We start from the raw sequence: 12811 nt of genomic DNA on the forward strand, positions 1-12811 counted from the left end.
TAAAAGTTCAAAATCATCATTTATGTTTGAATGATTCTGAAGACTCTTTATATCCCTGATTTAAAAATCAGTGTTGTCCCCTGGAGGTTCTTTATTGAAGATAACATCGAAGTTGAATGTGGGGTTATTTTCTTTAACATTTATTCAAACTTAGAAGATAGCAATGAATGGCAGCTGTCTCAAAGCCAAAAAATAAAATGTGACTTGGAATTTTTCTTTAAGGAGAAATGTCACACCTCAGAATCCTTTTTGGTTATATTTTAAAAGATAATAAATTTGACATCATCTAGAGTTAAAATTAGTAAATGTTATGCTCCTAAAGAATGGGAAAGATTTGATCCCTCTAATTATGATTCTTTTACACTTAAAAGTAAATTCATTGTTTTGGGGAAAGTGCTTTTATTGCCCTTTATCTGCAGTTTGTCTGAGTATGGAATTTTTCTATCTTCAGCTATAGGCCTTTCTAACAAAAAAAATTTTTTTTAGAGAGATGACGTTGTCTGATACTAGTTCAGGGTGGTTATGGAATCTGGCTGCGGTATGAGTATGTGACTGTAACCAAAGGGCATGAGGGGCAGACATTGTGTAGTTAGGTCAATTTCAAAACATTTTCCTTACCTCAAAAAGAAAACTCATACCCTTGAGCTATCACCTCCCAATATCCCCTGCTCCCTATCCCCAGCCTTAAGCAACCATGATCGACTCTCTGTCTCTGCATTTGTCTCTACAGCACATTTTATATAAATGGATTCTTATAATACATGGTGTTTTGTGACCAGCTTCTTTCACTTAGCCTCATGCTTTCAGGGTTCATCTGTGCTGTAGCAGGTATCAGTACTTTATTTCTTTTTATTGTTGACTAATTTCCCATTGTGTGGATATACCACATATTGTATATCCATTCATCTACTGATGAACTTTTGGACTGTTTCCATCTTTTGGTTATTCTGAATGATGCTCCTATAATAGTCACAAAGAAGTTTTTGGATAGGTATGTTTTTATTTTTCTTGGGTGTATACTAAGAGTGGAATTGCTGAGTCATATGGCAACTTTATATTTAACTGTTGGAGGAACTGCCAGACTGTCTTCCAAAAGCACTGTGTCACTTTACATTCCCACCAACAATGTAGGAGGGTTCCAGTCCTGATCAACACTTCTATGTCGTTGTCAACACTTACTGTTATCTGACTCGTTTACTATAGCCATCCTAATGTGTGTGTTTAGTGACATATCGTTTTGATTTGCATTTTTCTGATAATCAGTGATACTAAGCATCTTTTCATCTCCTTTTTGGCCATTTGTTTCTCTTATTTGGAGAAATGTGTATGCAGATCACTTGCCCATTTTTTAACTGGGTTATTCTTTACATTTTCTAGACACAAACCCCTTATCAGATAATATATGATTTGTGAATTTTCCTCCCATTCTGTGGCTTGTTGATTCACTGTCTTGATAGTGTCCTTTGAAGAGCAAAAGTTTTTATGATAAGGCTGAGTTTATTATTATTTTATTGTTGTTGGTGGTGCTTTTTGGTGTTATATCTAAGATCCATTGCCAAGTCCTAAAGATTTATCCCTATGTTTCTTCTAATGATTTTATCATTTTGGCTCTTATATTTTTGTCTTTGATCCACTTTGAATTAATTTTGGTACATGATGTTAGAAGGGCCAATTTTATTGTTTTGCATGTGGTGGTTAGAGTTGTCCCAGCAACATTTGTTTAAAAGAATATTCCTTCCCCCGTTGACTATTGTGAATATCTTTGTCAATAACCAATTGACCATAGATATATGAATTTATTTCTGGATTCCCAGTTCTGTCTCATTGATTTATATGTGCATCCTTATGCCAGTACTACACTATCTTGATTACTGTTGCTTTGTAGAAAGTTTTGAGAATTAGGAGACTTTCAAGTTTGTTTTTCTTGTTCCACATTCCTTGGCTATTCTGAGTCCTTAAGTTTCCATATTAATTTTAGGATCACCTGTTAATTTCTAAAGAAGTCAGTTGGGATCTGGATAGGGATCAAATCTGTATATTAGTCTGGTGAAATAGTGCCATCTTAGCCATAGTAAGTCTGGTGGTCCATGAACACAAGATATTTTCCCATTTACTTAGGCCTTCTTTATATCTTTCAACAATATTTTGTAGTTTTCAAAGTACATGCACTTATTTTCTTAAAATGTATTCCTAAGTAATTCTTTTTTGGTGCTATTATAAATGGAATCTTCCTAACTCATTTTTGGATTGTTCATCGCTGGTGTGTAGAAATACTATTGATTTTTGTATATTGATTTTGTATCCTGCAGCCTTGCTGAACTCATTTACTAGTTCTAATCATTTTTTAGTTGATTCCTTAGGTAGATTCCTTTAGTAGATTCTGTATGCAAGATCATGTCATCTGTGAATAGAAGTTGTTTTACTTCCTTTTTTCCGTCTAGGTAACTTTTATTTCATTTTCTTGCCTAATTGCGCTGCCCAGAAATGGGGAGGTAATTACATCTTTATGTTCACCTGCCTCTAACTGAAATTGCCTGGTTCTTTTGACTGTGAACATAGACAACAATTCACAGTAATATTAATGGTACCTGTGACTCTGACACCAAATGTAAACCAAATATTTTCATATCTCATTACTGTTGGTATAGATCTCACAAAATATTTTTATGCATATCAGTACTTTGAAATTATATTTATTAACTTGGCATTATATCTCATAATTTAATGTAGTAATTAAAACACAGAGAAGTAGAATATCATGTACCCTTCATATTTTAATAACCATAGCTCATATAGTTGGTTTTTCATTGTTGTTCTTTGAGTTTTATTTTGTGCATATAAGAGTAAATATCTAAAGAGTTCCATGACAAAAAAAGTTCAAGAGAATGTAATAGTATCAGGAAGTCCTAGATGTCAAGGAGCCTGAAATCTAAAAATCATTCCTTCTTTCCTGCTTCTCTTTAGGATTATCCCTAGGACAGGAATAGTTTCTTCAGTCCTTAGAATCATCTGCCTAAAAGTCGAGCTCCTAACTTAGATATGGGGAAAAGGAAGTACTTAGTGTCCTGAAGCAAGGGTATTACAATCTTTGTAAACACAACTAATAAACTCTTTCTATGCTTTTGTCCCACCAGGTACCTTCTCAAACCAGATTTCATGAGACGGCCCGATCGAACATTTGATCCCTTCTCTGAAACTCCTGTCGACGGGGTTATTGCAGCCACTTGCTCAGTGCAGGTAAGGCCCCTGCTGTTCACAGTATTCTATAAATGTGTATGCAGATGGCCCTGGAAAAGACTTAAAATATCACAGTAAAATATTTTATGCCAAGATGTAGGATCCATGTGTTGCTCTCAGCTTTGACTCAAAATGCCCCCTTCTTAAGAGATACATTTTGGTCACTAGTAAAACTATTAGCTACTTTTAGGAAGACATCAGATCAAAAAAGTACCTAGTGGAAGATGTGAAGCAATAGGAACTGTCATTCGTTGCTGACGAGACTGCAAAGTGACGCTGCTTACCCTACAATCCAGCAGTCATGCTCTTTGGTATTTACCCAAATGAATTGAAAACTTACATCTACACCAAAACCCATGCAGAGATGTTTTTAGTGCTTTGTTCATAATTGCCAAAAACTGGAGGCAACCAAGACATCCTTCAGTAGGTAAATGGATACGTAAGCTGTGGTACAGCCAGATGATGGGATATTATTCAATGCTAACAAGAAATGAGCCGGCAAGTCATGAAAATAAATAGAGGAAACTTAAATGCTTATTACTAAGTGAAAGAAACAAATGGAAAGACTATATACTGTATGATTCCAACTACGTGACATTCTGAAAAAGTCAAAACCATCAGTTTCTCATATGTGCACATAAGTCCAAACTGATCTTATTATACACTTTAAATATGTACAGTTTATTGTGTGCTAGTTTTACCTTAAAAAAAACTTTCAAAATTATCAGGTACTCAATATTATGGAAATGATAAGTGGCTGTAGTCCTTTGGAAAGTAAATGAAAAATAGTCTCTCCATGGCGTTACAATAGATGGAATTTAATGCTGGTCTTTATAAATCTGTAACACTGACCATTGTCAATATTGGTAAAGGATAAGGGGCAAATTTTAGCATTCCTTTTTTCTTCAGTGTGTCTCTTTCCCAGACTTATAAAAGAATTCAGTAAGGTATGAAATGGCAGAATTTCAGAGCTATGATGGGATCCTAGGACATATTTGAACCCTTAACTTCATTTCATACATGTGGGCACTTAGGTGGAATTAAGCTGCTGTAGACATTATTTTTTTTTTTTTTGTATTATATGGTTCATTATTTTTTTCTTCTTTCTTTCTATAGATGGTTCTCAAAGTCAGAACCTCTGTCTTGAGTTTTTTTGCATATACTACTCGCTCAATAGTGTTTTAATTTAGTAAGCAATGAACATATTATTTTCATAGATAACTAAAATTTCTAAAGATGGACAGAAAATTTCTTCTAGATTATTCTTTGCTCTTGATAATTACACAGACTTCTCTCTTATCCTATTTCTGTGTTGCTGCAGGTCATATCAGGTCAGTTTTTATCAGATAAGAAAATTGGTACATATGTAGAAGTGGATATGTATGGTTTACCCACTGACACCATACGTAAGGAATTCCGAACTCGCATGGTGATGAACAATGGACTCAATCCAGTTTACAATGAAGAATCATTTGTGTTTCGGAAGGTAGGGCATTTCCAATGTGTCAGACTCGCTCTGCTAAGTTAGGGGCCACAGTTTAGTGTATAGACACTATATGACATAGGGGCAGTTAGGCAACCCAAAATGTCTCCTTTTTCTCTTCTTTCAGTGGATGAGTTCTAGAGATGACATGTAATTGTTGTTATGTTTGTCCTTGTCCTTTCGGCTCCCCTTTCCTCCTCCAAGGAGCCCACCTTCTGTGTGGCAATGCTCACGGTCCAGGTTCGCAATCTCTTTAGAATGTGTCCTCACAGATGGACATCATCCTACACTGGAGAGTTCTGTTCTGCCAAGGCAGCAGCTGGTAACTTGCAGTGCTCCTTTAGCCAAGAGGACAGGTAGGATGGTGCACCCAAAAGGCCAATAACTGTCCTTAACTAGGCCAGTTGGTATTGTCCTATGCTTCCAGAAAGCATGTCACCTGTTGCCACCCCCACAGTCTGTTTTGGGTTTGGGGGAGGTTTCCTAATTCTATATCTTGATCCTAAGACCAATCACAGCCATTCTCTATAATGATTCAGTTTTTAATCTTGTAATAATTTTCCCTTTGTTTCTCTTTTGTCAGTGTAAGATGTATTGAAAACCCCATGCATTGGTTGTGTTGTCTCCAAGAATATCTAGTTTTCTTTCTCACTTGCTTTATTATCCTATCCAAAATAGTTTCTCACTGGAAACTAATTTGACAATAAATTTCATATATTTAAAAAAAAAAAAAAAAAACTTAACAGAAACCCATGGGGGAGGGGAAGGAAATAAAAAAAGAGGCTGAAGTGGGAGAGAGAGCCAAAGCATAAGAGACTCTTAAAAACTGAGAACAAACTGAGGGTTGACTGGGGGGTGGGAGGGAGGGGGAGGATGGGTGATGGGCGCTGAAGAGGGCATCTTTTGGATGAGCACTGGGTGTTGTATGGAAACTAATTTGACAATAAATTTCATATATTTAAAAAAAATAGTTTCTCACTTCTTCTTTAGGCAGAGCTTTTCCAGGTGTTTCTGCTCCATTTGCATGTCCCACAACACAGATAACTGGCTTCTTATCTTAACAAAAGTGAGGATTAGCAGCTTCAGAATAGGCTAACTGGTTTACAGAAACCAGGTTACAGAAGATCAGTAGTTCAATGAAACAAGCCATTGTGAGATCCACGCCCTCCACCATTATCCGTGCAACCCCCACTATGACCTTCTCTTCTATAGTCAAACTGTACTGTAAATTGCATACACACCTCTCATGGGCCTTTTTTTCCCCCTGGTTTTTTATACTTTGTTGTAGCTGGATCTGTTGTCAGTGTAGCCAGTGTGCTTTGGCAGAATGAATAATCCCTACACACATTTCTAGAGGTTCAGAAATTTGACTTCAGGCATTCTTTATTTTTGATGAGTAAGGAAATATCAAACTTGGTTTTTACATATAGCATTACTGGCCCCAGAAACGAGATGCCAGGTCTGTATCCTTCTCTGTTCTTTAGAAGTTAAAGAAGGCAACCAGTCCATTGTCTAGCTTCAGGCACAATGCTTAAACTAGCCAAGATGTCTTGGTTGTTCTTAACCAATGAAAAGTCATTCCTGATTAAAAACATTTGATTTCCTTTTGTCATGTTGCTATTTTATATGTGAATTAGGATTCTGCTATCTGAGCTTAGATTTTATGTCCATTTATTCATTTTGGAGATGGTTGAGAGTAAATGTCTTGGATCATTAATGTTTTTCGCTGCCACATATCACTGTATTTAGTATCCCAAAATCTATTAAAAACTGAGAAGTGCAAGAGAAAGGGAAAATCCAAATTTCTACATACATTGTCCTTTATATGCAAAGCGTTTCTTCAGAGATACTTTCCATAATCTTAAAAACAGAGCTGGATGTCAGAAGCAGCCCAGGTAGGAGACAAACCACAGGATTCAAAGTCAAGAGCCCCAATTCCGGGCCCAGATGTTACAGTCTCTGACATTAAGGAAAGTCACTTGATCTCTCAGGGTCTCCCTTTAAAAACAAAACAAAACAAACTTTATTTATTTTGAAAGAAAAAGCACAAGTGGGAAAGGGGCAGAGAGAGAGGGAGGGAGAGAATCCCAAGCAGGCCCCATTCTGTCAGTGCAGAGCCCAGTGCACAGCTCCGTCTCATGAACGGTGAGATCATGACCTGAGCTGAAATCAAGAGTCTGATGCTTAACCGACTGAGCCACCCAGGCGCCCCTCTCAAGGTCTCCTTTTTCTTGTACTACATGCATGGAGATTGGGAAAGATGACAAGGGTTGGACTCACAATTTTTCACAACCGTTTCATCTAAAAATTTCAATGAGATGATTTCCAGGAAACCTGTTCAATTGCTTTCTCAATGGCTTGGACACTACAGTTTGTACAGTGTACTTCAGGAATGCAAATTGATCACGGGCATCGTTTCACCATAAAGGCACATTTAAGAGCAGTGTGGATATGGTCCAGATTCCTAAAGTCAGGGTTCTTGGGAGCTGCTTTCCAAAAAAATCCATGAAAGGTATCATTCTTTGTTTGCAGGTGATCCTCCCTGACCTGGCAGTCTTGAGAATAGCTGTGTATGACGACAACAATAGGCTGATAGGCCAGAGGATTCTTCCGCTGGATGGCCTCCAAGCAGGTTATCGACACATTTCTCTTCGAAATGAGGGAAATAAACCATTATCACTGCCAACAATTTTCTGCAATATTGTTCTTAAAACATATGTGCCTGATGGATTTGGAGGTAAGTTAAGAAGTCCAGATTTTAGGATCAGAAAAAATTTCACCGGTGGTTAAAAATATATATACCTGTTCCTACCAGTGCAGCCAACCCTTATAGCCACAAAGAAATCAAGGATAGATAATAACTTCAGGTTTCCTAGTAATAAATTAAAGGGCAAGGCTGGATTATCTTTAAGGTTCTTTCTTATTTTAAAATACTGCAGTTTTATATGGTTTATCTATTTTTACGAATATGTTTGTGAGGGATTTTCTTACATCATCATTCAAAGGGAGAAAAAGACATAAGTCATATGGAACCATAGATCTCAATTGGTATCACTAAAAAATTTAAATTGAACTCAAATATCCACATGATTGGATTTTCTTCCACATTCATCAGAGTGTTCAGTTCCACAAAAATTCCCAGTCATCCATCCACAGAAGACTTGTGGTTTTACTAAGGTAAATCAATGGGAGAAATCCTGGCCCAAACCTAGGATTTTGCTTACACCCAAACATATTAGCTTGTTATTACCCTAAATTAAGCCAAGAACATTAAAAGATAACAAAGATCTTCTCTACTCCCAGTGCATTGAATTCTAAGGGAATGGTACAGCAGAGTGATTGTATCAAATTAACCAAGGGTGCAAATTCTCACTCTCTACTCCTGGCTGGGTGACCTTGGGACAATGACATAACCTGTAAAGATACTTCTCCTGCCTCCCTCTTAGCATTCTTGTGAAGTGCTTATCATTACGGTATATCCTATAGCAAGGCTCAAAAATGTGTGCACACACGTATGTGTGGCTAACAATACAATAAAATCAATAATTTCTATAGTAAGCTGGAACACATCCCAGCTTTGGGGATTGGGAGTTATTTTGTGGGTTGTTTTTGTTTGTTTTTGTTTTGTTTTTTAATAATGCTTGAGTCTCTGGTGGGAATATTTTCTCTAATCCTCAGCTTTAACAACCCAATTGCAGATTCAAGAAGTGATGTGAGCCATGAGGATTTTTTCAGTCACAAAATAAAGACTCCTTCTTCCTCCTCCTTTGTTTTTTATTTAAAAAGGAAGCCTGTATCAGAAGCCAGAACATACTGTAGCTGATTTAAGAGCACAGAAAAGAGGGGTGTTGTGGGGCTAGTAAATGGATGAGAAAAGAGACGGGGGACCTAAACAGTATCTTTAGGAAGCTGTGATGTCCATAAGCATCAGCAGATGAGTTACATCATGTTCCAAATACTTGAGCTTAGACAGCAGGTGGTGTATACCACCTAATACATTTTAGAAATGGTTGTATAAACAAATATGGTGGAATACTTAAGGATTTTCCTTCTGCATGGCTTATTTTTCAAATGGAACTCTCTGATTCATTCCAGGGAAAGGGGAAATTGGACTAGAAAAGGGAAAGCATGATTTGTTGAGTTCCTACTTTGTGTCAAGAACTCTCTATAGAGTCCAGAAGTTGTTGAGAAGGGATGTGGACACATGTAGTTCTGTGCTAAAGAAACATCTGTATTTATAGTGCAGCTCATTACCAGTGTCAATATTTGTGTACGTACTGATTCAGAATAATCTCTTTAAAAAATAGTCTCACATATTTTTTTTTCCCAACACATCATTATAGTCACTTCCTTTTTATCAGAAGCATTTGAAATTTCTGTACTGTGTTATCATGTGTGGGATTCCACAGTTGATGTCTGAATCTCAGATTTGACATTCAAAGACTTTATTCAGAATTCTCTGGTCATTTCTCTTATAGGTTAAGAAACTGAGGGCAGACACCCTGAGGACTTACTTAAGGGACTTACCTGAGGATAACAACATAAGAATATGAGAACCATCTTTTTCTAAATTTTTTATTTTCTTTATGGCCTCTTGACTTAAACAGTGTGTTTTTATTTCATCTGCTTAACTAAGCTCCCACATTCAGATATGAACATTTATGTGCTGAGCCACAATAGGAAATCTGTAGACTCCCTGTTCTCTAGAACATTGAAATTCTATGTTGATTCCATAGGAAAAGGTTCAAAATGAAACCGTATCCTTGCACACTAGCATTTTCTAGGGGAAAAAAAAAACTTTTTTATGGCTAAAGAAAGATAATATGGATTTATTCATTCCACAAATATGTTTAATAGGTCTTATTCTGTAAAAGGCAAAGTAGGTAAAATATGTATCAGAAAAGAGATTCTGACAGCGCAAAGAATGAAGGAAGGGTCATCCACTAAATCCACTGCTTAGAGACAGCTCTGTTGCCATATTGGTCCCTTCACTTTCAATCTCATGTCTTCTGTTTTAATTAAATAGATCTTACTGTATATACTCATTTGGACCCATTACTTCAGAGAGTTCATTTGTTTTCACTTAATAGACCATATTTTTCCATGTCATGAAATCTGTATTATCCATAATTTAGTTATTGATAAACATTGAAGCCATTTCCATTTTTTTTATGAATAATAATGTGTAAAGCTCTGGAAATATTCATGATTGTTTCCTGAAGATAAGTTCTTTGAAGTGGAAGGAGTCGTATGTGTATTTAAAACTTCAGATACAGATTGCCGGATAACCCATCAGCAGGGTGTGAGCTGGAACTTTTGTTTTTTGTTTTTGTTTTTGTTTTTTTATTGTTTATTTATTTTTGAGAGAAAAAGCAAGTGAATGGTGGGAGGGGCAGAGAGATGGCGGGGGGACCAAGAATCCTAAGCAGGCTCTACACTGTCATTGCAGAGCCCAGTGTGGGGCTAGAACTCACAAACCGTGAGATCATTACCTGAGCCAAAGTCAAGAGTCGGATGCTTAACTGACTGAGCCACCCAGGCACCCCAGAGCTGGAACTTTTGTTAACATTTACTAGTTTCATCAGTAAAAACAATTTCTTAGTGTATTCACTTAAAATGTTTTTCTCAAAGGAAAAGATGTAGTCAACAATTATTAATTCATACCTACTATATGGGTAAGAGATATAAAGTTGGAAAAGTCACGTACACTTATCCTCAATTTTCCAGCCTTGTACACATATACATGTGCACATATATAAATAAGTATAATCTGTTATACTTATCCGTTATGGACCTTGAAAGATTGGACTAATCCGTTTGGACCTTGAAAGATTAATCACAGCAGGAAGGTAAACTAACTTTCCAGACAGAGAAGCAGCCCAAGCCAAGGCCTTCATAAGTAAAGTGCTGGACTTATTTATGCATTCTGAGGAAGCTGAAATACAGGGTACATGGTGCTAAAACCAAAGTTCTGTTCCATGTTTGAGGATGTGTCCTCAAAAGCCAGTGTTACTTGGCAAGAGGAGTGTGCTCTTCTTGTTGAATAATTTTGACCCCTTAAGGAGAATATGCACATTTTCAGGATACTAAGTAATTTGATAAATTATATTTTCTCAGCTTTTAGGTGAGGTCAGTTTGTCCAAAACCACTCTACTAGTTTAGATTAGAAAAGTAAGACTTTATTTATGCCTGACCAAGCTAATGCAATCCCAACTTTTATAATTCACCAAATATTTAGCCTAGGAATTATGTATTTCTTTAATCAGATAGCTAAAAACAGACAAATTTTTATGCTATAATTTCATGCAGCATTATTTGTATAAAAAAGATCAAAAACAGCTATATCCATCAGTAGAGACTGGTTAAATGTGGATGGCCATTCTCTAGAAAACCATACATCTATTGAAAATAATGACTTAGATCTCAGTGTTCAGGATAGAAAGATGACAGTGATTTAGTACCAAGAGAAAAAGTAAATTGCAAAATGATCCCATTATTATTTGCTAAGAACCTTTACCATCTTTATACATATGCTTAAAGTGCACAGAAAAAAATCTGAAAGGATATACACCCAACTTTAAGAGTAGTGATCTCTTTGAGAGTGGGGGTAAGAGATGAGTGGCGCTGGCCCACTGCATTGGGTAACATCCAGGAACATCACAGAGAACACACTATCCAGTATGGTGGGACTTCACTTATTACTTCTGGGTCATTTAAGTGAGCATATGTAACCTCTGTAAATTTTTAAAAATTGTATTTTGCCCTATTTTTCTATAAAAGCAAGGTAATATGAAAATGGCACAAGGAGAGTTTAAAATATGTACATATTTATTTTGAATTGAGAAAAAAGAAATAAAACCAAAGCAACCTATTATCCTGCTACCTAAATAGTTCTTGATAACATTTTTAAATAAAAGACATGAATTTCTTCAAAAAGTATAAGAATATAAAACACAAAGCATATCTGTGTATATGTTAATATGTATATACATAAATGTAAGGTTTGTGTGTATATATGTATGTATGTATCACAAACATACATTTCCCTTTTAACTTAACCCAAAAAGATAATCCAGTATACCATGTTCTGTGCTTTGCTTTCTTTACATAATATATCATGGAGCATATTCCTGCCAATGCATATAAGGCTTTTGAGTTATTTTTTAAAGGTTATATAATATTCCATTATATGTATATAGCACTATCTCTCTCTCTCTCTCTCTCTCTCTCTCTTTTTTTTTTTAAAGGAGGCTCCATGCCAAACATGGGGCTTGAACTCATGACCCTGAGATTGAGAGTCCCATGCTGTACTCACTATGGCCAATTCTGGGTTCTAAGAAAAATTTTATTTTTCAGTAATGGTAGTAAAATTGGCATCTCATCATTTTTCAATTTGCTAATTTAAAATTTTGAATCAGACTAAGTGTATCTCTTGTGTTTCTTGCTCACTTGTATTCCTTTTCCCTTAAAATACCTCTCTAGTACCCTTCGTGGGCTTGTTTAAATTGGGTTTCTCTTTTTTTGAAGTAATTTTTCAAAGTAAATTTTAATTACAAGTTCTTTCATAATTTCCAAAGCGGTCTCAAATACATCTCAATGTCTAGATAAACTTCTATGAAGGTAATGGTTGGGGATTCAAACTCTGTCTATCGTTCTTGGCCTGCTGTTTCATGGAGGCCGCTTAGCAGGTAAGTGAGGATGCTGGCTGGAGCCCCCACGGCTCATTGGCTGTGTGACCCGGAATGAGCTCTGCAGAACATTTTACCCTGTAGTGTCCTCATTGAGGCTCGGGGATAACAGCAGTCCGCAGCTCATAGGTGAAGATCTAGTGAGTTCTTGGTACAGTGCCCAACCATAGCAACCCTTCCATTAATTTCTTTTCATTTCTGTTTATTTTTAACAAGCTAAAGAAAAATCCACCGGTTACATTTTCTTCTCCCTAACTTTACCCTTTACTTTGCTGCAGTAGACTATTTTGTCATAAGCAGTTCACCATCATAAGGAAAATCTTTTAATTCCATGCCTACTACAAAATTTTAGAATTCTAACACATTAGTAATGTGACCATGATTTTCTTTAAGCACCAGCAAC

General features: G+C 36.3%; 1 protein-coding gene across 8 annotated transcripts in view; it reads left to right on the forward strand.

Moving 5' to 3' along the window:
* PLCB4 (phospholipase C beta 4) overlaps positions 1-12811 on the forward strand; it is a 388300-nt gene that overhangs the window by 331108 nt on the left and 44381 nt on the right. For all 8 annotated transcript variants that reach the window (XM_042931605.1, XM_042931606.1, XM_042931609.1 and 5 more), the window contains 3 exons: positions 3135-3237; positions 4559-4723; positions 7253-7457. In XM_042931605.1, coding sequence (XP_042787539.1) covers positions 3135-3237; positions 4559-4723; positions 7253-7457 — 473 coding nt within the window. The remainder of the gene's footprint in view (positions 1-3134; positions 3238-4558; positions 4724-7252; positions 7458-12811) is intronic.

The sequence above is a fragment of the Panthera leo genome, chromosome A3 (genome assembly GCF_018350215.1).
Source record: "Panthera leo isolate Ple1 chromosome A3, P.leo_Ple1_pat1.1, whole genome shotgun sequence".
Taxonomy (NCBI): Eukaryota; Metazoa; Chordata; class Mammalia; order Carnivora; family Felidae; genus Panthera; species Panthera leo.